This window comes from Strigops habroptila, chromosome Z (assembly GCF_004027225.2).
Source record: "Strigops habroptila isolate Jane chromosome Z, bStrHab1.2.pri, whole genome shotgun sequence".
NCBI classification, from domain to species: domain Eukaryota; kingdom Metazoa; phylum Chordata; class Aves; order Psittaciformes; family Psittacidae; genus Strigops; species Strigops habroptila.
Genome location: NC_044302.2, coordinates 65553680 through 65577843, shown reverse-complemented (window position 1 = coordinate 65577843; position 24164 = coordinate 65553680). Strand labels below are relative to the sequence as shown.

At 39.9% G+C, this 24164-nt stretch overlaps 1 protein-coding gene across 2 annotated transcripts in view; it reads right to left on the bottom strand.

Moving 5' to 3' along the window:
- Positions 1-24164, bottom strand: part of PCSK5 (proprotein convertase subtilisin/kexin type 5) — a 253347-nt gene that overhangs the window by 223510 nt on the left and 5673 nt on the right. For both annotated transcript variants that reach the window (XM_030469899.1, XM_030469898.1), the window contains exon 2: positions 1115-1219. In XM_030469899.1, coding sequence (XP_030325759.1) covers positions 1115-1219 — 105 coding nt within the window. The remainder of the gene's footprint in view (positions 1-1114; positions 1220-24164) is intronic.

The window sequence follows — 24164 nt, the reverse complement described above, 5'->3', positions numbered from 1 at the left end:
CCTGGGTTCAGCTATAGCAGTCATTTTTCTCCTGCTTAGTAGCTGGTGCAGTGCTGTGTTTTTTAACTTTCAGCCTGGGAACAACGCTGATAACACCGATGTTTTTAGTTGTTGCTAAGTAATGTTTATTCCAACCAAGGACTTTCTCAGTCTCATGCTTTGCCAGGGAGGAGGGGAAGCCGGGAGGAAGCAGAGACAGGACACCTGACCCAAACTAGCCAAAGGGGTATTCCATACCACAGCACGTCATGCCCAGTATATAAACCGGGGGGAGTTACCCGGAAGGCCCAGATCACTGCTCGGGTCGGGCTGGGTATCGGTCGGCGGGTGGTGAGCAATTGTATCCTCTCCCCTTGTTATTTCACTAATCGTTATTATCATTGGTGGTAGCAGTAGTGGTTCTGTGTTATACCTTAGTTGCGGGACTGCTCTTATCTCAACCCGTGGGAGTTACATTCTTCCCATTCTCCTCCCCATCCCTCTGGGAGCGGGGGGAGGAAGAAGGCGGGGGGGGAAGTGAGCGAGCGGCTGTGTGGTTCTGAGTTACCGGCTGGGCTCAAACCACGACAATTATGTTGACATTACCTATTATAGTATATACTCCAAAGATATGACAGCATTTTTCAAACAGTTCTTAAAATGATGATCAGTAGGAAGTATCAAAAAGACCACAGAAAAAAGCATTCTAATTGTAATCTCTCTTATATCAATTCCAGAGGAAGACCAGAAAAAGGCAAGAGAAACTTTCCTCTGAACATTGTACCATGCCACATAGCTCATCTTCATTCTGAAAGTTGGTTGATTTACAGAAGGAGATCTGCAGACATGAGTGTTACACGTGGTTTTGCAGAGAAGCACAGCACAGTGATTACTGCATTAACAAAATTCTTGTACTCCTCCATGAATAATGCTGGACCTTATGTTCCAAGAATAGTACAAACTGAACAGCATGGTATTGTCTTTGCTTTGTTTTAATGAGAAGCAGAACCCTAGCGAACAGATAGTGTGTCAGTTCTTGTAATGCTATATGCCATTCAGGTGAATGTCCTCTGGTATGATATTTCATATAAAAAATGCAAAGGCTTTTGCCTCCAACACATGTGGATTTTCTTACCTTTGGTTCCATTGAAATGAAGCTGTGGGTACCTCTACTTGAGAGAACTGACCTTTTAATTGTTTTACTATGGTAGAAGTGGTAGTAATCTTTCAGTGTTCCAATCTGTAAGGGGAGAAAAGAAAAAAAGAGAGGGAGATTTAATTTACGAAAACCAGTTTTCTGTTTTTCATTTCTCAAAGTCTATAAATTATGCAATTTCCTGTGTGCTGAAATGTTACTTGAACCCACTGATCACCTTGCAAAAGAAGGACATATGATATGAAATGGATGGAGTGTCCTTGAGGCAGTAACTGCATAACCAAAGATTATAATTGAGCTGCTTAGTCTGGCTGTATCTACCTTTTTAATGTTTAATTTATATGCAGTACTTTAAGTAATTCTATATCAATCTACATCCAAACTGTCTTCAAATGGCAAGTATAAAAATCATCAAATGGCTATACGGTTATTAAAAAGCATTCCACCTAGTTTGCTTAAGGAAATGTACTGTAAAATGCACTAGATTCGGTTATTTATATAATTAAATTATAAAAAGGATTTTCACAGCATCAGACTATACAACAGGAACAGACTTCTCTTTCTGCCAAATGTGGGCAAGAAAGAAGTAGAAGAAAGAAAAATGGAAACAGTAACGTCATAGGACAATGTCTAGGTCAAAGTACAAAATCAGTTCATGCAAAATTGCAAAATTCACAACAGTACAATAAAAATACTTCTTGTTCATCCCATCAGTAAACAGTAGAAATGTAAATATTCAAATTAGACAGCCTTCACAATTTGACGAAGAAATTTTCATTTCCTGAGTCATTAGTACCTAAATGTTCATAATCTGAAACTTCAGTTTCACATACCTCTAAACAAACACTCAGCCTCCTTATCTTTAGGGAGAATTTCTCTCCACCTCATTTTGAATTTGACTTTATGTTGCACTGCTGTGCTAGTTTTGGCTGGGATAAGAGTTAACGTTCTTCAAAGCAGCTGGTGTGGACTATGTTTTGCATTTGTGCTGCAAACAGTGTTGATAACACAGGGATGTTTTAGTTATTGCTGAGCAGTGCTTACACAGGCCTTTTCTGCTCCTCACGCCACCCCACCAGTGAGGATGCTGGGGGTGCAGAAGGAGCTGGGAGGAGACACAGCCAAGACAGCTGACCCCAGCTGACCAGAGGGATATCCCACACCACATGGCATCATGCTCAGCGTATAAAGCTGGGAGAAGGAGAAAGGGGAGGACATTTGGAGTGATGGTGTTTGTCTTCCCAAGTAACTGTTACACTTGATGCAGCCCTGCTTTCCTGGAGACAGCTGAACACCTGCCTGACCATGGGAAGTGGTGAATGAACTCCTTGGTTTGCTTTGTTTGCATGCACAGTTTTGCTTTCCCTATTAAACTGTCTTTATCTCAACTCATGAGTTTCCTCATTTTTACCCTTCTGATTCTCTCCCCCATCCTATTGCAAGGCGAGTGACCAAGTGGCTGTATGGGGTTTAGTTGCTAACTGGGGTTAAACCATGACAACTGCAAATCTTTCAAGATACATAGTAATTTAGTTAAAAGTTCCTTAATGATGAGCAAAAACGGAATAATTCAGCTTACTGCTATTTCAAGTTGAAACTCAAAGTGACCTCAGAAAACAGGCCTGGTTTTGCAAATAATCTCAATGACATCACCAGAAAGGATAGAGCAACACTCAAAAACTCTAATCTTTTAAAACCCCACAGTATTCTAAAATATTAATCCCAGTCTATGCATCCCATTGATCCATCAATATCTTCATTTCGGGAAGAATTACTTATCTTTATTTTAAGTGAAATACCAAAACATTCAGTTAAACGAGTTGGTTTATTATAAATTAAATAGGGTTTGATTTGACTAAGATTAATTAAAGTATATTAGTACTACTGTAATAATTTTCATGCTGCCTTCTCATTGAAAGACAACTCCAGCTGAAGTGGTGCAACTCTGTACTATGGATGAGCCTGTTCTCACATCTCCACATGCATGCCTATGAACGCATGAACGCATGAACGCATGAACGCATTTGGGGAAATCTCCGGACACCTCAAAGAGCTGCAGGACCCTGAGCCTTCTGGGGAGTCCCTACTGACTGGAAGCTAACCAGTGTTATTCCACCCTACCAAAAGTGCATGAGGGAAGATCCAGCAAACAACAGACCGTTGGTCTAACCTCAGTTCCTGGAAAAATTATGAAGATCATAATGGGTCCTATTGAAAGTAATTTAAAGAATAATACCATCATCAGGCAAAGACAATAGGGGTTCACAAAGGAAAACTCCTGTTTAACTAATTTGATACTCTTCTATGATAAGGTCACTTGCCAAATCGATGAAGGGCAGGCAATGGATGTAGTTTTTTGGATTTTAGCAAGGCTTTGATGCTGTCCCTCACAGAATCCTCCTGGACAAATTGCCCAGCTGTGGGATGAGCAGGTTCACAGTGTACTGGCTGAAGAACTGGATGAAGGACAGGTCTCAAAAGTTTGTAGTGAATGGGGCTACATCTGACTGGCAACTGGTCACCAGCAGTGTTCCTCAGTGCTCAATTCTAAGCCCAGTTCTGTTCGATATATTTGTCAGTGATCTGGAGGCTTGAGTTTGATGCACCATTAGCAGGTTTGCTGGTGATACTAAACTGGGAGGTACTGTTGACCCTCTTGAGGGACAATAGGCTTTGCAGAGGGATCTGAATAGACTAGAGCATTGGACAGTGATTAATGGGATGAAATTTAACAAATCAAAATGCTGTATTTTGCACACAGGACAAAGTAACACCAGAGAAAAGTACAAACTGGGAGAGGAGGGGCTGGAGGGCAGCCCTGCAGAAAGGGCTTTGGAGGTGCTGGTTAACACTGAGCTCAGTGTGAGTCAGTGTTGTGCCCTGGCAGCCAAGAGAGCAAACTGCACCCTGGGGTGCATCAAACACAGCAGAACCAGCTGGTCAAAGGAGGTGATTATCCTGCTGTATTCAGCGTTGTACAGCCTCACCTTGAGCCCTGTGTGCAGCTCTGGGCCTACAGCTTAAGAAGGATGTGAAGGTCCCTGAATGCACCGAGAGGAAGGCAACAAAGCTGGTGGAAGGGCTGGAGGGCATGTTCTGTGAGGAGCGGCCGAGGGCTCCGCGCTTGTCTGGTTTGGAGGAAAAGAGGCTGAGGGGTGAGCTCATTGCTCCCTACAGCTTCCTGAGGAGGGGAAGTGGAGAGGGGGGTGCTCATGTCTTCTCACTGTGATACAGCAACAGGATGTGCTGCACCTCGGGAGATTTAGACTGGACACTGGGAAACCTTTCCTTACTAAGAGGGAGGTAAACACTGGAACAGGCTTCCTACAGAGGTGGCTGATGCCTCAAGCCTGTCAGTTTCTAAGAGGCATTTGGACAATGCCCTCAGTAATAGGCTTTACCTTTTGGTGGGCCCTGGTATGGTCAGGCAGTTGGACTAGATGACTGTCGCAGGTCCCTTCCAACTGAAATAGCCCATTCTATTCTATTGCATAATTTTTGTCTACATTAACTAGAGTTTATTCTCAGTTTAACAGCCTGTAGCACATTGAATGTCCCTTAGCATCAGACTACTGTTGTAGCCTTTTTGAATTATTATTATTTATATAAGACACTGAAATCTAGTGTCAGGGTTAGCACCAGTGCAAGTGATGGCATGCTTCCTTGAGACAAAGGGGCTTAATAAGTCACTTCTTGGACATTTCCCAGACTTATCAGTAGCCTCAAACAGGGTTGATGTGCTAACTATGTGAAGTCATGCTACTCTTGCTCCTTAAATCCTGAGAGACCAGTTAAGTGTATATTCACTATACCAGAGTATTCTACAAAGGTTACAGACCTTGCTGTCTTCAGAGTGAATTAGAAACCTACTGCTCTGTGTGTGTGTGTACACAAGCACACACTACTGAAAAGACACAGCTCAAGCAGGTAACTGTATTTTACCACCACACAGAACTGCATAAATAGAAAGGTCATATTTTAGGGAAAATAAACATCCAGGTTTGCGCTACACAGATCTCAGTATCACCCATTTCTCAGCGACTTGTACTAGTTTGAGGATTTTTTTTATTTATTTATTTATTTATTTACTGAAGATAAACTCCACCTGACTCCTCTGAGGGCATCGGAAACAACAAATTTAGGAGATGACATAATTGCAGTCCTGGAGGTCCTATAGTTTAGCAGCATTAGCCACCCACAGAATAGACTGGAGGGATATGCATGCTCCACCTCCCAGGCAAAGGGGGAACAGCCTGAGGCTTCGTAATGCTTGACAGCTGTACTCCTTCTGAGATCTTGGGCTGAGGAGAGAGAATTAAGCCCTTAGAATTAAGCGTGGTAATTTGAACGCCATGTCTGTCAGGCACCATCAGTTTTCAGATAATAATTATTATTAATAATAATAATTAATTAAAATGGTGAAATCTACAGCTTTAGTTTGTAACTGTCAATGAAATAAAAGGAGCCCAAATCTTTTAAATGGAATTTAATTCATATTCACTAACTGCCAGTGCCCCTCACAGTAAGGTAACACCAGCATTATTAAAAATTTTATTGCCCTCTTTTCCCTTAATGGGAATTTACTTGGACCTTCCAAATCCTTGGACCACTTGAAGAAGGGTTAAACCATGGAAATACAGCACAACAAAACTTATCATTATGGATGTTCTTGTTAAATTGTTTTTTATACTTATAACTACCAAGTCTTAGAGGCATTCTCAGAGGAAAAGCAATGCAAACACAGAAACACCAGAGTGCAGAGCTAACTACCTTACAGACTGATGGCAATTTAACTGTTTTATTCTTGGGAAATCTTTGTAATCTCCTTTTTGACCCGGAGGACCTGATTTCTTTAAAAAGAAATAGAGAAACATTCCTGAGGAACTGCCTAGCCGAAAGTGTTGAGAATAGCTGGTGTGGGCAGAGGAGACTTACTCTCTTCAGAAGTAATCCTCATCACTGATAACATTCAATGGCTATATTAAAACATTTTAATAGTACCGTATCATGTTTATTCCAGGATGAAATAACTCCTGGAAGTAACAATCCCACAATATCACAGCAGAACCCCAGAAAACCAAAGCATCTGCATATTTACATTAATTTTATATTTATTAAGTCTTAGTTTCTGTTTAAAGTTGACAAAATGTGTGGATTTCAGAGATAATATGAAAAAAGAGCCAAACTTTCTAAGCTTGTCCTTGGAAAACATTTCTTCCACATGTAGCTTTATAGTCCAAGGCAATATCAAGTTAATTTAGGACATAATTACTGAATGAATTCATCTACATCTGCACTGTCTCCTCGTAAACTCTGTAAGAAAATACAAATGCTTAGGTTGCCTGTTAAAAAATACATTAAAAATATATATATGTGATCATCAAACTGACATATCCAACTAAGCTCTGAAACTACAACTGAAACTTAAATGTGGCTGAATATGAGCAGGGAAGGACCCCAAGAGAAGCCTTCCTAACAGTTTCTCATCTCGTAAAGAGTCATCTAGACATCTGGCTGCAAAGTACACTTCTCCCAGTGGGCAGAATGGAAAACAAAATACTGTTGTGTCGATGAATTGGTGGATATATTGTAAGGGTCCCTTGATTCTCCAGTCCTTAATGACTTAGATCCTAAATGGATTGTGAAAGGAAGGCAGATCAGGTTCAAATCTGGTTCTGGACTGTATATAAAGCACTAAAAGAGCCAAAGAAGCAGAGTTCTGCTATCCCTGTGCAGACCTGGAACACAAACCATTATAAACAGGTACGGCAAAGTATTCCACATGTAGCTGAAGTCTGATCCTTCACTTTCAGAATTGCAACAAATTTCCGAAGTGCTGAAGTCCTTGACAGAAGGAAATACCAAGAACAGAGAAATGAAGAAAACTCATCAGGTTTACTATCATCATCATCCCATTGTAACAAAATCACTTCAACTGTATTTCAAACTTTAAAATGTTAAAAATATCATTACATTATACACAGTACACTGGAGGTGATGTTTCAGAGCAAAAATGAAAATGTTTTGGTCTGAAAAGCTTGAAACAGAATATATTGGTATTATCAGAGCTTTCTTCCCTGCGTTAAATGTCAGTGCAGCCAACCTAGTACCCCAAAACATTCTGACAGAATGAAATGCTGACACAGACTAGAACACTGCGTATGTTTATGTACTGCTCTGTACCGAACATGAAGGAGGTGAGATCAGAGTCTTTAATTCTGATCCCTGTTGGCCCCTCGTTATCCACAGGTGAAGACAGGTTCATCGATACTACTACTAGTAGTTCATTGATACTACTACAGAAAACTGCTGCTCCTTTTCCTTCTTGTGTTCCTCCAGATTTACGAAGTATTAAGCATCTTAAAAACAGATTTCTGATCTCAGCATTTAGGGGCAAGAAAGCCTTGCAGAGGCTATTGGTTGTAAACTGATCTACTCAAACTAAAGCACCCATATCTGGAAAGGGTATGTCCATCCAAGACCTGAAACCTGAACTTGTATTCCAAGCAGCAAAACTGTGTACTAGAGTTTTTTGAGGGGTGGGGTGGTTTATTTTGTTTCTCCATAAGATACTGCAATAGTGAGCACATCTTCTAATCCTCCATCTCTCTTGCCCAAAATTTCACTATTTGGTCAGCACTGACAGATCTCTATCACACTGAGGCTGGAGGAGCAATCACCATGAGGACAGTTGCAGATCTGCTCTCACATCTGTCCTGCAGACTAAGATGGGGGCTCTTTCTCTGCCAAATATACCCTCTAAACAAAAGCTTTTTTTAATTGTTTTGTGGTTGTCTTTTTTTTTTTTTTTTGGGGGGGGGTGATATTATTTGTTTTGCCTTGGTTTGGTTTTTGGGTTTTTTTGTCATCAGAAAGTGGAATTTCACCTACTATGTGTCGCTCACAAGAAATAAGAGCAAGGTTTTACCCACATACGGCACACTGCAGTGAAGTGAAAGATTGGATCACTTTCAGTTTTGCACAAAGTTTTGAAGCTCTCACAAAGATCACTTTATGAAATATTTAGGAGAGAGAGAAGCACAAGACCTCTGAACCTTACTCCTAAAATTCCAACCTAGAATACCTAAAACCTAAAATTCCAACTCTTAAGAGGCCTTTATGCAAGTATTTAAACTGTCTGCTAGTCCCCTGTTGGGCTGATATCCTACACTACCCTGCATGAGTTAAAATAGCTTCTTGGGTTACTACAGGCAGATAACAAAAAAAAAAAAAAAGACAAAACCACTGGCACCACTGAACACTATAGTCTTTTCTTGAGCTGCAATAGCAAGATAATACTGATTTTATGACTATTCTAAAGGATAGAAATAAAGATGTTTAGTGTCTGTTTTACAGAGGCTCTGAATCTGTACATTCCAGGAATATCTACCGGGTGGGGGGAAAAAAGTGCACTTTTAGTGTGCCCAAACTTCACTAGCCAAAATAATTTGAAGCAACAGCAGAAAAGGTGATGTGGGTATGAACAGAGACTATCACCTCAGTCACAACCCAAGCTACTCTGAAAGCCTGAATTCCAGCTATGCTCAAATGCCCAACTAACCCAGTTCTCAGATCTATTTTAAGCCAAGTGAGCTAACAGAAATTCGACAGCCCAAGCTGTAAAAGCATCTCTATGTGTGTTCAAGGTAGGAATACTAACTTGCCAGTTCGTATCTTTGCTTCTCTCACGCTCCTTTCTCTTCAGGTTTGTTTTAAAGGGAACTAATATGTTTGTAGAGTGTTGCCATTCCTGAATAGTGGCACTCTGAACAAGTTGGGCTTTGTCTTAAATGCACTCCTCCTTCTTGAAATACTTTTGAGTTTCCAAGGTGGAAAAAACCCTACGCTGTAATCAAGAATTCTTGTTCAGTTTGTTAAATCTTTGGTCTGGAGGAGGGGACAGTTCAGAGAGAAAAAAGGGGATTCCCTTCTGAACCACCTCCGTATGAAAAATAAACAAACCCCCAAAATAGGCAGATAAATTAAACCACATGGCTATTACAGCAAAAACATCACGATTTCCATAGAAATAAATCAGCTTGTATCTCTTTGCATGGTAGGAACATGCTAACACTTTACCACTTTGCCTTTGTCATTCACTCTCCTTCTGTTTAAATGGGAAGAAAGAACTTACTGAATTAATAATGGAGAGAAATCACGTTAGTGGATCAACCTATGCCATTCTAGACTTCTTTTGTATTTTTTTCTTTGTGTTTCAGCTATTTGAATGGACAAATTTTGCTGGGCACTTACCTCAAGCTAGGAAGTACAGTTTGGCTTTTCAAACAGTTAATGTCAAAAATGAATAAAGGAGCCATCAAAATAAAGTAGCTCTGCATTATGTTCTTTCAGATAATGTCACTGCTATTGCTTACATTCTGTGGTATTTTGCTTTAAAAATAAGTAGCCACTAACTTTTTCATTGGAAAAATAAACATAAGCTCTCTAGTCTTTTAACTTTTCATGTGCTTTTGTTAGTAGAATAAAAAAGTAACAATATCCTGAGGTCATTTATAATTTTTGACCTCATTCTAATCTGGTATCAAGGCTGAGACTTTTTCAAAGTCACTTCGTAAATTTTAGTGTGAACTTGAACTTTTATGTATCTGTTAGGCAGCTTTAAAATTCTCAGAAAATACTACTGTAGCTAAGGTAAGTAAAAATGCAGATTAAAAAGAACATTTCAATTTGCAGTGGAAATTCTTCACAAGTTGGTATATTTAATTTTGGATGATCTTTATAAATTCTTTTTATAATAGGTTTTCTTTTCAAAGCTTCCTACTGCATTCCAGAATATAATCTAAACATACTTAGGTCTCAATACTAAACTATAATTAGAATTTAATTCAAATTAAAATCTAAATTTTAATGTAGAATTCTAAATTCATAGGTCAGATTTATTCTAAAATACTTTTAGAATTCCAAAATTCTACTTCTCTAAACAGAGGAATGTTTTATTCTAAGTGAGGAGAGGAGAGGAGAGACATAACCAAATTGCAGCATAAGATGTTTTGCTTCATTAAAAAAATAAATGCTTTCTCATGTAACACTACTAAGTTTTAGTACAGCTATCTTTGCAAGAATGGGAAATCATTAAGTCATAAAAGAGGTAACAGGTCTCAGGAGGTAATATGAATTTAGATATTAGCGATAAATCAAAACTGTATCATAGCTTTATTCTCCTACATGCTAAACCACAGTAAGATTTATTAATTTAATCTACCCTACTACACAGGATGAACAATCCTTCCAAAGAGGCTCGTGACGTCTTTTTTGGATTATATGTTCATATAAATCCCGTGGAATGAAGATCTTTCTGCCTTACTGAGTTCTGAAAGATAGGAGAGGTTAGCTGATTTTCTTTAAATTAAAAATACCTTGATCATACTTAATTACAAACAACACTACTTCTAAAATTTCAGGAAAACAAGAACACTCAAACCAAATCATAAAAAGAGAAATCCCAAACACACCCATCAGGTAAATAAAGCCAACAAAAAGCTGACTGAATAAAGGTGAAAAAGATGTTCAAGTCTTACATGGACAAGCAGTGGAAAGAATTGTGCTTTATACACAAGTCACATGAGACCAACATAAATACATATTCCTTTCAAGAATTATGACAGAAGTGGAACCTGAGCCTGGTCCCTACCTTTCTCTGTTGCAGCTCTGAGAACAAGAACATGCATCAGGTTTTTGTATGAAATGCAAGTTTGGGCTTCCAACAGAAATATTAGCCTAGAAGAGTTGGTGGGAAATTGTGAGGGAAGCCATTTCCACATTTGTCATGTGAAATGTTACAATTCAGATAGAATGATGGGCATTAATAATTGCAACCCCAGTGCCACTGTCAGCACTGTCCAAGGGGCATCGCAGCAATTGGCGAGTTCATGTCCCTATAAAATTAAGCAACACAAGGTTGCTCAGCAAACTGTGACCATGGGTTTGCAATTCCAAGGCAACATTACACATTGCATGAAGATTCTCAAAAGGAAATCAATGACTGCCTTCATTCCCATTAATCTTTTCTATTGTTTCTTTTTAATACAGAAAGCAGTGCAATGTAAACTGGTAGTTCATGCCCCTTTTTGTGAAGCCTAATGAGTCACCACCTTATTTCTGCAAGTAAAAGAGTGCAACAAAGTGTATTTATTTTCAGCTGTATGAGCAACCGTAACCTCTGCAGTATTTCAAGTGGCTTCAACACAGTCACCACACATTGCAAGTTCAAGCCATAACAAATGTTGTTTGTATCTGCAAAGAAGCTGTTAGGCAATATGATAATGTTTGTTTCAGTAAACAGCCCCCATAACAAAGCCATCGAATAGGAAACAATACATTTGGAGGGGTCAACTAAATTGCCACTGCCTTCTATATTCTTTTTCCTCCCCTTTCCTAACTCACTACTCTGTAATTTAAAATACCTAAATGATACACTGCATCGCCTGAAATGAGTTTTGTCACTATTTTACTGAGTTCCAATCCTATTTCATGTTGTATCACTGAAAAAATGTAAAATAAGGGAATGTGGATGGATACATACTCATGCAGTATCCTGAATGCTTATTTAAGTTACAAACAGAACTGCCACATTGCATGTATTTTTAGCTACTACAGACTCTAAGGATTGCTGTTTCTTTACAATCTGTACTCTCTGTTATGTAATTATAATACAGCAAAAGAATGAGGCTTGACAAAGTTCTGACGCTGCTATTTCAATCATGCAAACACTATAAAGGGTAAAAAATAGGTTTTATTTTTTAATAAACTACTGCAAGAGAAGTTTCACAGCAAAAGAATGTTCATATCCATTTCCTTTTAAATCTTGATCATGAAATATTTAATAACCATCGTCCCTGTCCTGAAACCAGTAAACATCTACCCAGTCCCAGCAGGGTTCAAGTCCCTTCTCATTTACAAAACCATAAATCAGAAATAACTCCACTGAAGCTAATGGAATTTAAAAGACATAAATCAAGAGCAATCAAATCTAATGGGGTTACGAGTATGAGTAACAGATTTAAGAACTGGGCACCAAGTTAGATATACTGCTATATCTCTATCCAGTTATTTAAACATCAATATAAAACTCTTAAGCACATTAATAGCAAGAAAGTTTATAACATTCAAAATGACTAATGCAGTGACCTACAGTAGTCATACTGTTTCCAGTGAACATTTATTGCCATCAATAAACCTTTTCACACTGCACTTTGTCTTACAGATCTGAATTCAGCTCTTATTGGTCATAGTAAATACAATGTTTTCATTTAACTGACTTTCTCCTAAGACTTGATTTAAGCCATTTCCTCCTCTATCACTAATATAATTTACTGAAGAGTAATAAAGAAGTGACTTATGGGAATATCTCGGACTCAGTAAGTTCATCTATGTGGTGTGTGCAGGCACTAAATCCAACACTCTTTACAGTGGACCTAGATCGTATGTCCTCAACTTTGTACTGTATTAAAGTCCAATGATCTTCCACTCTGTACAATATGCTTAAGCGAAGCATGCAACTTGTCCAGAACCAGGCATGATGCTGATCCATTCATCTATCTTATTTGATGAATGCCTAGAGCTGTACAAAAGTTTGTACTTTTTTTGTGTAAAAATAAGGTTTGCCAGTATCCGTTATTTATATAAGCAGTCTCCCCACTCACATGTAATCTCACTGATTTGATACAACAACTTGAGCAACAGCTATTTGTATGAGTAACAGTTTCTGAGGAGGAACTTACAGTTTCCTAAGTTTAACAGTATGAATACAAAAAAAATGTCTCTTTGACAGGATCTAAAGATACTGTAAAGAAAAAGCAAGTAAATAAGCGACATGACCAAAAAAAATCCCCAAAATGATTGCATTATGTAGCATTCAAACCTAGTAAGAAAGAAAACATTATCTTAACTAATGTAAGTAATGTTTAGTGAGGATAAAAAAAAAATATATTACAGCACACCAAAGGATAGTTAATTCTAGCATAATCATATAATATTCCACTTAAAGCAGCTATTTGCAATCACAACAACAAAAAAAAGTGACATACAAAGTAAGTAATATGCATATCTCTCCTGCTGTACCAAATTCCATAGTGCCATAAGAGCGATTAAGTTTCAATTCAGCTTTCACTGGCATCAGTGGGATCTTCTGCTGTATATAATGGGAGCTCCAATAAGCATGTAATGAAGAAAAAATATCTCTTTTTTAATCCAGACCTCAGTGAGGTCTACATTAAGTTAGCATCCTAATGTCTAAGCTCATATATCAGCTTCGAAATTACTTCAGACTACAGAGAAAAGTCGAGGAGAAATGATATCCAATTCATGATGAAGTATCTAAATTTACTAAAACTAATGAAAGACAGGTCACAGCTTTCACTGTCCATTTCACACTTCTAAAGAATATTCCTTGGTAGCCTTCTTGTTTGGAGAGCAGAATCTTACAACCTGCAGGCTGAGCAAACGCTCAGCTGTGCATCTGAAAGTAGATTTTTCTTAAGCAAGGAGAAATGTTTCTACTGAATATTTGCTTAATACATCAGTAGTATATATATAATACCAAAATACTGAAACAGGGAAAAGCCAGTCAGTTAAAATGGTAGCAGTGAATTGGATAAACCCACATATTCTTCTTTATAAATGGATTTGGATTTCCATTTTGAAACATCTGTTATCATGTCAAATGAGTCCTATGAGATCAGAAACATCAGGAAATCCACACAGATTCCAGCCACCACTAGAATTTCTCACTGTGCAGTTAAGTGTGTCAGATTAATATCTGTAGTTGCCAGGAAAGAAATGGAAATTATTCAAATTTCACACAATGGGAATGGTATTTATCTACAAGAAAGCTTCCAAAAAAGCTTTCTGTTGCAATGGTAGAACCATTTATTGATAAGACCTGTGATGCCAACACAACCCAGAGCCCCTTTAGGTCACAGGATGGATAACTCTTTTAGAAAGCAAGGCTCAGCAACCCTGTTTAATTCCAGTCATCAGTTTTTCCAGGCAACAGCTTTGTGATATGTCAGTTGGCCATGATCATCATGCAGTAGCCTAAGAATTATCAGGAGGAGTCTGTTCACTGACAATGGATATTTAAACTTCTCTGAGCTGAAGCAAATGTACCACTTGATCAAACAGGCAGAAAGGAACAATTACAGTAATGCAGAGATGGGCATGTGTCAAGATTGTCAAGGAAATCCCAAATACGGTCATACACGTCCTCCCTGGAAATGACACTATACCTCAAACAGGCGTAAATAAAATATTACTAATGTGCTTTCGATCCAAGGAAGAGAATAATTTGGCTTACAATGGAGCAAAAGGGAATATTTCAAGAAGAAAACTGAAAACGGTATTACAGTTAATACTATCATGCTAGTTAGCGCTGGAGCTCTTGTTCTGTCGTAGTGATGTGACACATCTGGTCTATCAGACTTTTTGATTCAATTGGGGTACCCACTCCCAACCGGTAAAACTACTGCTCCTTGTGCAGGACAGAGCTTGGTTACTCAAGAGAAAACAGATCTTATTCTGCAGTCCATTCCTGCAGGGAAGCAGTGCTATTCATTTCCAAGATGGGTAGGGGAACTTCTTAGCTTAAAGCCTTGCCACTGCTGTTCATTCATGTTTGACTCACTGGACCCTAGGATACTCATGAAGCATCAAACGTTTTTCAAAGTTTAGCATGTGATTGATTTGTTTGCTTCAGTTCAGCTCAGATGGGCTACCAGAGACAGGATATGTGAAGTGTGGAAGTGCAGAGTGTGGAAGGAATATGGATGAAATAGTTAAATAAAAGCACTCAGGAAATTACAGTAATTGAAAGCAATAGGAACAGTGGCATAAAATCTCTCACTTAAAAAACAGTTTTCACATTTCAGGACAGCTGGGTGACAAATGTGAAGTCAATTTCTAAATAGAGATCTGAAGCACTGTGAACTTGCAAGTCACTACTAGGCAAATAAGTAGGAACTAGGAATTAAGATAATTAATGTACACTTGAGTAAAAAATATTACTTCTTTAGAAACAGTTAAACAAGGAAAAATCCACCTTACAAATTTATTAGCGTTCTGTGAAAAGGTCAAGCATATAAATTCACATAGATAGATATACTTTGGTTGGACTTCCAAAAGGCTTTTGACAATATCCTTCACCAAAAGCTTTGAAGAATTTAAGAAGACATGGCATAGAGGGGGAAAAGGATTCTAGCCCAGGAGCTAGCAGGGCTTACAGAGAGGGCTTTAAACTAGGTTTGAAGGGGGAAGGGGATAACACCGGGCTCGCGAGAAATGAGCCATGGGGTAGCATGCTGCTGTTGGAGTCCAGATCCACAGGGCAACTTAAATGCATTTATGCCAATGCCCGCAGCAGGGGCAACAAACAGGAGGAGATGGAAGCTATTGTGCAGCAGGGAAATCATGACATAATCGCCATCAGAGAAAGATGGTGGAATGATTCACATCACTGGAGTGCTACAATGGATGCTACAAGCTCCTCAGAAGGCATAGACAGTGAAAAAGAGGTGGTGGCATTGCATTGTCTGTCAAGGAATGCATCGACTGCCTTGAACTCAATGTTGTGAATGAGAAGGCTGAACGTCTGTAGGTGAAGATCAGGGGGAAAGCCAACCAAGCAAGAGTCTGTCATAGACCACAGAGCCAGAATGAAGTAAGAGATGAAGTAAGTGTTCTTCGAACAACCAGGAGAAGTTTCACGATCACTAGCCCTTGTTCTCATGGGGTACTTCAACCTACCAGATATCTGCTGGAAGCACAACACAGCAGAGAAGAAACAATCCAGAAGGTTCTTGGAGGATGTGGAAAATAACTTCTTAAGCCAGCTGGTTAGTGAGCCAACCACGGGAGATGCCTGGCTAGATTTGCTGTTTGCAAACAGAGAAGGACTGGTGGGTGATGTGATGGTTGGAGGCCATCATGGGCAAAGAAATCACGAAATGACTGAATTTCTCTGAAGCGAGAAAGTTAGAAAGGGGAAGGCACAGACAGAACTAAATCTAGCCACTGCCATAAATAAAAAGTACTTTTACAAATATATTAGCAATAAAAGGAGGGGGAAGAAGAACCTCTGTCCTTTACTGGATACTGAGGGAAACCTAATGGCTGAGGAGGAAGAAAAGGCTGAGGTACTTAATGCCACCTTTGCCTCTGTCTTTAATAGTCACACCAGTCATTCTCAGCGTAGGAAGAAATGGTTAGTGACCTCCTGCTCCACTTAGATGTACACAAGTCTATGGGGCCGCATGGATTCCACTCAGGAGCACTGAAGGAGCTGACAAAGGAGCTTGCTAAGCCACTCTCCATTATCTACCAGCAGTTCTGGTCTAGTGGGCAGGTCCCAGATGATTGGAGGTCGGCCAATGTGACACCTCTCTACAAAAAGGGCAGGAAGGAAGATCCTGGGAACTACAGGCCTGTCAGCCTGACCTCAGTGCCAGGGAAGGTCATGGAGCAGATGATCCTTACTGACATCATAAAGCACGTGCAGGACAACAGAGGGATCAGGCCCAGTCAGCCTGGGGTCATAAAGAGCAGGTCTTGCTTGACCAAACTGATCTCCTTCTACGAAAGGCGCCAAGTTGTCTGGGAGTGTTGATCTGCTGGAGGGTAGGAAGGCTCTGCAGAGGGATCTGAACAGGCTGGGTCGATGGGCTGTGGCCAATGGTATGAGGTTCAAGGAGGCAAAGTGACAGGTCCTGTACTTGGGCCACAACAACCCCATGCAACGCTACAAGCCTGGGGAAGAGTGGCTGGAAAGCTGCTTGAAGGAAAAGGACCTGGAGGTGCTGACTGACAGCTGAACATGAGCTAGCTTGTGCCCAGGCAGCCAAGAAGGCCAACAGCATCCTGTCATGTACCAGAAGTAGTGTGGCCAGCAGGGCCAGGGCAGTGATCATCCCCCTGTACTGGGCACTGGTGAGGCTGCACCTTGAATCCTGTGTTCAGTTCTGGGCCCCTCACTACAAGAGAGACATTGAGGTGCCGGAGCGGGTCCAGAGAAGGGCAACAAAGCTGGTGAAGGGTTTGGAGAATAAGTCCTATGAGGAATGGCTGAGGGAACTGGGGTGGTTTAGTCTGGAGAAGCTCAGGCTCAGGGGGCACCTTACCACTCTCTACAACTGCCTGAAAGGAGGTTGCAGTGAGGTGGGGGTTGGTCTCTTCTCCCAAGTAACAAGTGATAGAACAAGAGGATACGGACTCAAACTGCACCAGGGGAGGTTTAGATTGGAAATTAGGAAAACTTTCTTCACAGGGAGGGTGATCAAGCATTGGAACAGGCTGCCTGGGGAAGTGGTGGAATCACCGTCCCTGGAAGTGTTCAAAAACCGTGTAGATGAGGCCCTCAGTGACATGGTTTAGTGGTGGTCTTGGCAGTGATGGGATAATGGTTGGACTTGATGATCTTAAAGGTCCTTCCAACCTAGCTGATTCCATGATCCTATAAGGTCTCTGCAGAAGCAAGTAATCAATTAAAAGACTGAAAACAAAGATTAGGATCAATTAGTTATTTGTTTATTAAAAAGCAACTAGCTTCTCACAATGGGCAGAGGTCCCTGCCATCCATGGATTTTTGCTGGGGTCCATGGTAGCACCTCTTCTGGGACCTACATTATTTCATAAAAAAAATTTACATGGAAAAGGAAGTGAGCAATGAAGTGGATATGTCAGCTATTGTTATCAATCACAGGTGTAAAGACTGCTGCTGACTGCATGAGCTGCAGAAGGAAGCTGCAGAATTCAGTGATGACAACAAAATGTCAAATGAAATCACATGTAGACAAACGTGGATGAACTGACATGCAAACATAACCTCACACTAAAATGAACTGTTTTGAGCTGCCCAGTACCACTGAGGAGTGATGATCTCGGGGCTATGGCAGACTAATCCATGGAAAGTCAGTTCAGTAGAAGTCCCAGCAGCAAATGACATGGTAGACATAATCAATAGAAGTATTGATAATAAAGCAGAGAACACGGCACTTTAAGAATAATCCAAAGTTTTGCCACAATTTAAGTGCTGTGTGCAGTTTGAGCCCCCTCTATTCAAAGAAGACGTAACAGAGCTGGAAAAGTTTCCAAATTGAGAAGAAGAATGGACAAATATAAAGTACGCCTTCTGTATGTGGAATAGCTAATTTAAGACTCTTCAGTCTAGATATGGTACAATTTAGGGGAAATACTAGAAATCTAAAAAATCATGTATGGCGTAAGAGTGAGCAGGAATCAACCTTCACTATCTTTTTGATGGTGAAAGAAACCAGTAGCCATCAAAAGAAACTAGTAAGTAAGAAGCAGAAGAGAGGTGGTTCTTCATGCAGTTAAGTGGCAAGCTTTTAAAATCCTTGGCAAAGAATATTTGGATGCTGAAAGTTTACTTTTACTTAAAAGGCTGGACAAGTGTCTGGACAAAAAAAACAATCAAGAATTTCTAAGTATGCAGAAGCCATATCTAGTTCAGGCAGTCTCCTGAGCTGAAAACAGCTGAAGGGAGTGCTAGGGAGAAGCATCAGATACTTGTTTTGTTCATTCTCTCACACAGACAGTAACTTCACACCACTGCCATACAGGCAGGCAGGCAGGCTAGACACATCTTCTAACTGAACCAGAATGGCCTTTGCATCCTTATGGGTGGATTTGAACAAAGGCTATTCACGTGAACAAAAATGTTACAGAAACTAATTCTCTATGCCCTAAATGTCATACTACTGGCTTTAGAAGTGTGACACAGAGTGCATTTTGTGTTAATTTTCAAGACATAAGGGTACTGTGTTAATATGCTCTGCAAAGAAAAGCTCAATAAAAGAAAAAAATGTTCTCTAGATTTATGCAGAGGGGAGGTGATATGCTGCCACTGATTTAAGCTAAATACATAAAAAAAGGAGAACATTCTTCAATTCTAGGCTTGAATTTCAGCCACACAGCACTATTCAGTAACACCTCCACTGCCCACTAAGCACTCTTCGCAAAACGCAATGGTTTTGTTCCAGTTTGAACATGAATTAATAAGAGAATGCAGCAAAGGTTTTATTTGTGATTTGTAGCATCTCTATAACTCCAGTTTGGCCCTAGAAAACAAACATAAATGAGGCCTATTCCCTGATGGCACAGAAACATCTCAAAAGAGATAAAAACCGTGGCCCTCTGTGATTGTGATGTCTATCCCACATTTAGAAGCGTGTTGCTTCCCTGGGAGCAGATTCCTTCTATACGGAGAAGTCCGTGCTGAAAATCTTTTTCTTCCCTGATTTGTTTAAAACTATATAATCCATGATCATGCCTGGCTAATCTGCCTTTTACAATCTCATCTCCATCATACACCATCATGTCATCCACAAGAATTTCCACAATAAGCTATTCTGGCAGGATTTCATGGTGTAGCTCCAATACTCTCCTGGACTTGCCAATGTTCCATTCCAAAGAGTTTTTCATTCTGCAAAGATCAATCAAATTGGGTCCAGCATGTTGCCATAATCACTTACTGTCTTAAGCTATGTATCTCTGGCAAGCAGGATTTTGTTTGATCGTATTTACCCCTTTGTCTGGCGGGTGACAAAGAGCACCACAGTTCTTCACTAGGGACCATATGATTTATTCACATCCATGGCTGACATACATATCTCCCCACTTCGTGATTTTACAATTCATCATTGCAGAGGAAGAGAAAGATATACTGGTCAATCACAGAACTAAAGAACACAGCTGCAAAATATGCAAATACAATATTGGAAATATCCTGCCTGACGAGCCTAGAGAATTATTTTTTACATTGTACAAAGCTGCTGAGAGGTTGTATATAAGCAAGGCAAACAGACGTCAATCAAAACATAGCAACTGAGATGACCGCAGGAATGGTAAGCTTATCTTCTAATAGGAGACCAGAAGATACAGAAGCAAAAGTGAAGGCAGGCTCCCCCTGCAAACACGCTGGACAAACAGACAAGCCACTTAAGCACAAGAACAGATATATACTGGCCATGACTAAAATAAATCTGTAAATTGGAAGTCAGTGAAAAAAAAAACCCCAACCTTACCAGACTGAGAACAAGTAACAAAACCACCTTTAAACCTGGTTATTTTTAGACTTGTTTAAAACTGGGGTAAAAAAACCCACTTATGAACAACTTCAGGTATATAATAGCAATCACTGATGATCCAGACCAACCTAATATCCTTGCAATTTTTGCATTCATTTTGAGCTGATACTTTGCAAATTGAAAACTATGTCTATATTCAAGCACTACTTGATTAACAGTCTTCCTCAAATTCCTGAAGTAAGGCACAAAATTAAACTACGGAACAGTAGGTCAAAACTATGTAACATTGACATATGTATTTATCGTGGCAGCGCAGCAAACGACTACCTGCCAAAGTTCCTCTATAAACTCTTTCGGTCAATACTTCAACTAATGACTTGAATATTGGCATAGGAAAGATACCTATTAAACATAAGGCACATGAAGAAGAAGAGGGGATCTCCAAGCATGTTGGGAGGCAGGAAAAGAATTCAGAAAAAACTGAAACTGTAAAACAAGGTCTGGAAAAACAGGCAAGATTCAGCAAAAGCATGTGCAAAGTAATCATAATAATCTACTGGACAAATTCAGGCTGTAGAATTTGGCTAGGAATTTGGCAGAATCAATCTGTGAACCACAGCAGATCACAAGCTGAACTAAGTTAACAATGTCACACAGCTACAGGATAGACAAAACACCGTAACAGGCTACATAAATAGGAGTTCTGTCCTGAAGACAATGGAAGGAACCCTTATGCTGTACTCAGCTGTAACACTGCAGCAGTGCCTTGCTCAAGAAGATGTGGATCACTCAGAACAACCAGACTAAAACAGCAAGACCAATGAGTGAAAGCCTGACCTGTGTGAAACAAGGGAAAGGACTGGGCTTGGATGAAAAAAAAGCTAGAAGGGGGTGGCAGGAAGACACCCTTTCTGATGCCTCTACTCTTCATGTTCATAGAGAAACAAGAAACACAAGCGTTGAACTGAAGGAAGACAGATACAGCTTAGCCTTCACAAGGGCAAAGAGGATGATGAGCCACTAGGATCAACCATGGCACCATGGAGCTTCCTTACTGAAGCTTTTTGAAAACTGGTTAAATATCTGCCAGGAAAGATGTGGGCATAGCTGATTCTCCTCACGGGCACTGCGATGAACAAATTGATCTGTAGAGACGTACCCCCCTGCCCTTCATTCCTACAACGGTCAGCCACTGTCAGCCAGAGGTCAGGTCATACCAGAGGTATCATGTACTACTGATTTACCTCAATGTGTTTTCAGACTTCTTCTGGTTCTTCCATTTTAACCTGGTCTGTCAACTTCTTTATGCATTTTGTTTGAGAGGAGCAGTTCTCACAAACATTGCCATTTTTAAGTTGGGCTTGCAACTAATTGTTATTCTTCGAAGCATAATTTAGTGTATGCTTGTCTAATGGCTTTAAATAAAATATCATCACATAATTTGTAGCTTAACTACTATGCTGTTAAATAAGATTCTCATCTTCTCTCATTTTGTAACAACACACGAAGACCATTAGATTGCCTCTATGACCAGAACCCATTTGGCACATCCATTTCTCCATCCAACTCCCAGTGAAAGCTCACATTTAGTAGTAGTAAACTCTGCTTTCTATCTCTCCTCCCTCTCCTTTTTAACCACACAGACAAGAGAACTACTGCTAAGGATGAAATAATTAGTCATGGAATACCCTTAATACACTATGGTTTTCTGGTTTTTGTGGCATGTAACCATTTGCAAGAATGTTGTTTCGGTACTTACATTTTCCAAAGATCTATCTACCTGGTGGTTATTCTCTACCAGTCCCTAAATGTACTTTTTTCTGCCATGAACGAGAGAAAATTCAATTTTCCTTGGTCTATGTGTAACCACACTACGTCTGCATGTGCATGCTGCTTTGACTACCCCTAGCATTGATTCTTTTAATGCCATAGTCCTGGTACTTGCATGTTTAATCCTCAGGGCTTCATTAAGTTTATCCCAGATATTAAATTTTACTAAAACCATATTCTGTTTCAATTCTGTGACCACACAGGCTCTTAAAGGGCATGCCTCATCTATGAGCTACCTATATTCTTATTCTGGGGTAGCTGAACTTCACAGACAAGAGACCTACCACCCAGCTTTTCTGAGGCATCCATGTAAGGTGGTGAAGGTCATAGTAGCAAACTTCTTCCTTTGACAAAGACAACAACCTTAAATTAGGCTCTTTATCTCGAAATAAGCTCCCTTTTCTCTTAACTAAACTTTTTTCTAGTCTTCCAATTTCAGCAACTTAGTTTGCAAAATTTTCTTTTGCCTCCCATCAAGAATAGATCTGGAAAACGGAAAACAGGCATTCTTCCCATTCTTTCTGATCCATTGATCTTGTTACATAACATCTTCTCCATGCCATCTCTAGGACCTCAAGTTTGAAATGAAGCAGTATTTATTACCTCTTTGTGTGATTGCTGGCTTTAAACCTATAAACCTACAATTGAAAACAAATAAACAAAAAACCCCAAAAGAACAAGGTAAAAAAAAAAAAACAAAAAAAACCAAACCAAACCAAAACACGTTTTGTCAAATCACATCAACATGTACATTATCTAAAAAAACACATCTGTATATCTAACAGTAACTCCTGGGCCACACCTCAAGCTTAGCACATTTAGGTGTCTTTTGGCAAACAGTGTGTATTCCTTGCAGGAAGAAAATTGCACAGACAGAGTAGCCTGTCACTTGCCAAGGGTGGGGAGTAGGCCACTAACCTGGAGATCTGAAAAATTACTGGAAGAATACAATCAGGAGACGAAGGCTGTGAGCTAGAAAAGCATTGATGCGCCACCCCTGAAGATATTCAAGGCCAGGCCGGATGTGGTTCTGGGCAACCTGATCTAGTTGAAGATATCTCTGCTCATTGCAGGGGGGTCAGACTAGATGACCTCTGAAGGTCCCTTCCAAACCAAACTATTCTATGATTCCATGATCCTCAGCCTCTGCCTAGTATTAAGAAAGAAAACAGAATAGAAAGATCTAAAGCTTATTCCTATACTAACTCATGCTGCACTTCTCTCAACTGTTGAAGCCACAAATAAGATATCTTTATCTCTTCCATCACCTTTGGGGTATCAGCTATTTGCTCCTCCTGCTCTCTTGCACCTTCAAGGGAAGTCCCTTGCCTGAATAAGAAACTCCTGGCTTCTGATAACAGCAACCTGAAACTGATGAGGCACCACTTTCTGGAAGAGCACAAACCTAAAAAACCCTCCTCATTTTGAAGCCACACATTTCAAATTAAAATGAACTCATATGCCCAGAGTCAGTTACTGGAGCTCCTCCTCTTTTACCTATATAAATGAAGAAATGCAGGGAAAAAGCATAAGCTGATAACTCAAAGAGGACAAAAGCCTTTAGCATTGGAGCCCCAAGTAGGATTCCAGCTTCTCAGAAGCTTCACAAGTCATCCCTCTATAAGCTGGTCCTCCTTTCTCTAGTTCTCTGAGAATATTTTAGCACCAAACCACCATATCCAGTGAGAAGCTGCGTTTACAAGAACTGAGGAAATTCATGGGAATCAAGATGAGGTATCGGTACGCCTTAATCTTCATGGCTATATCAAAAGAGAGCTTCCTTCTTTCACTGTATAGTAGGGAATCTCCACACTATCAACACAGTTGTAATATTCGTGCCAACTGTACAAAATGCTTCACAATTAGCCTTCAGTAGCTGCCAACAGTGAAAGAAAATTACCCAACATCAGTGACAGATATTTTATCTCCAAGAGAAAGGTCTGCATAGTGCACTACAAGATAGAAGGGCAAAATGTGTCAGTCAGGAGCTGCTGGGGGATGTGTTATACTCCAAATTGCTCCATGCAGCATGTAACTTAGAACAACTCCTTGGCTGTTCTGCATTACACTACCTTACCATAGGCCCAGACGGCTTGCTAGTCCAGACCACTTTCTTAAAAGACCCATGCAAAAGGAATAGG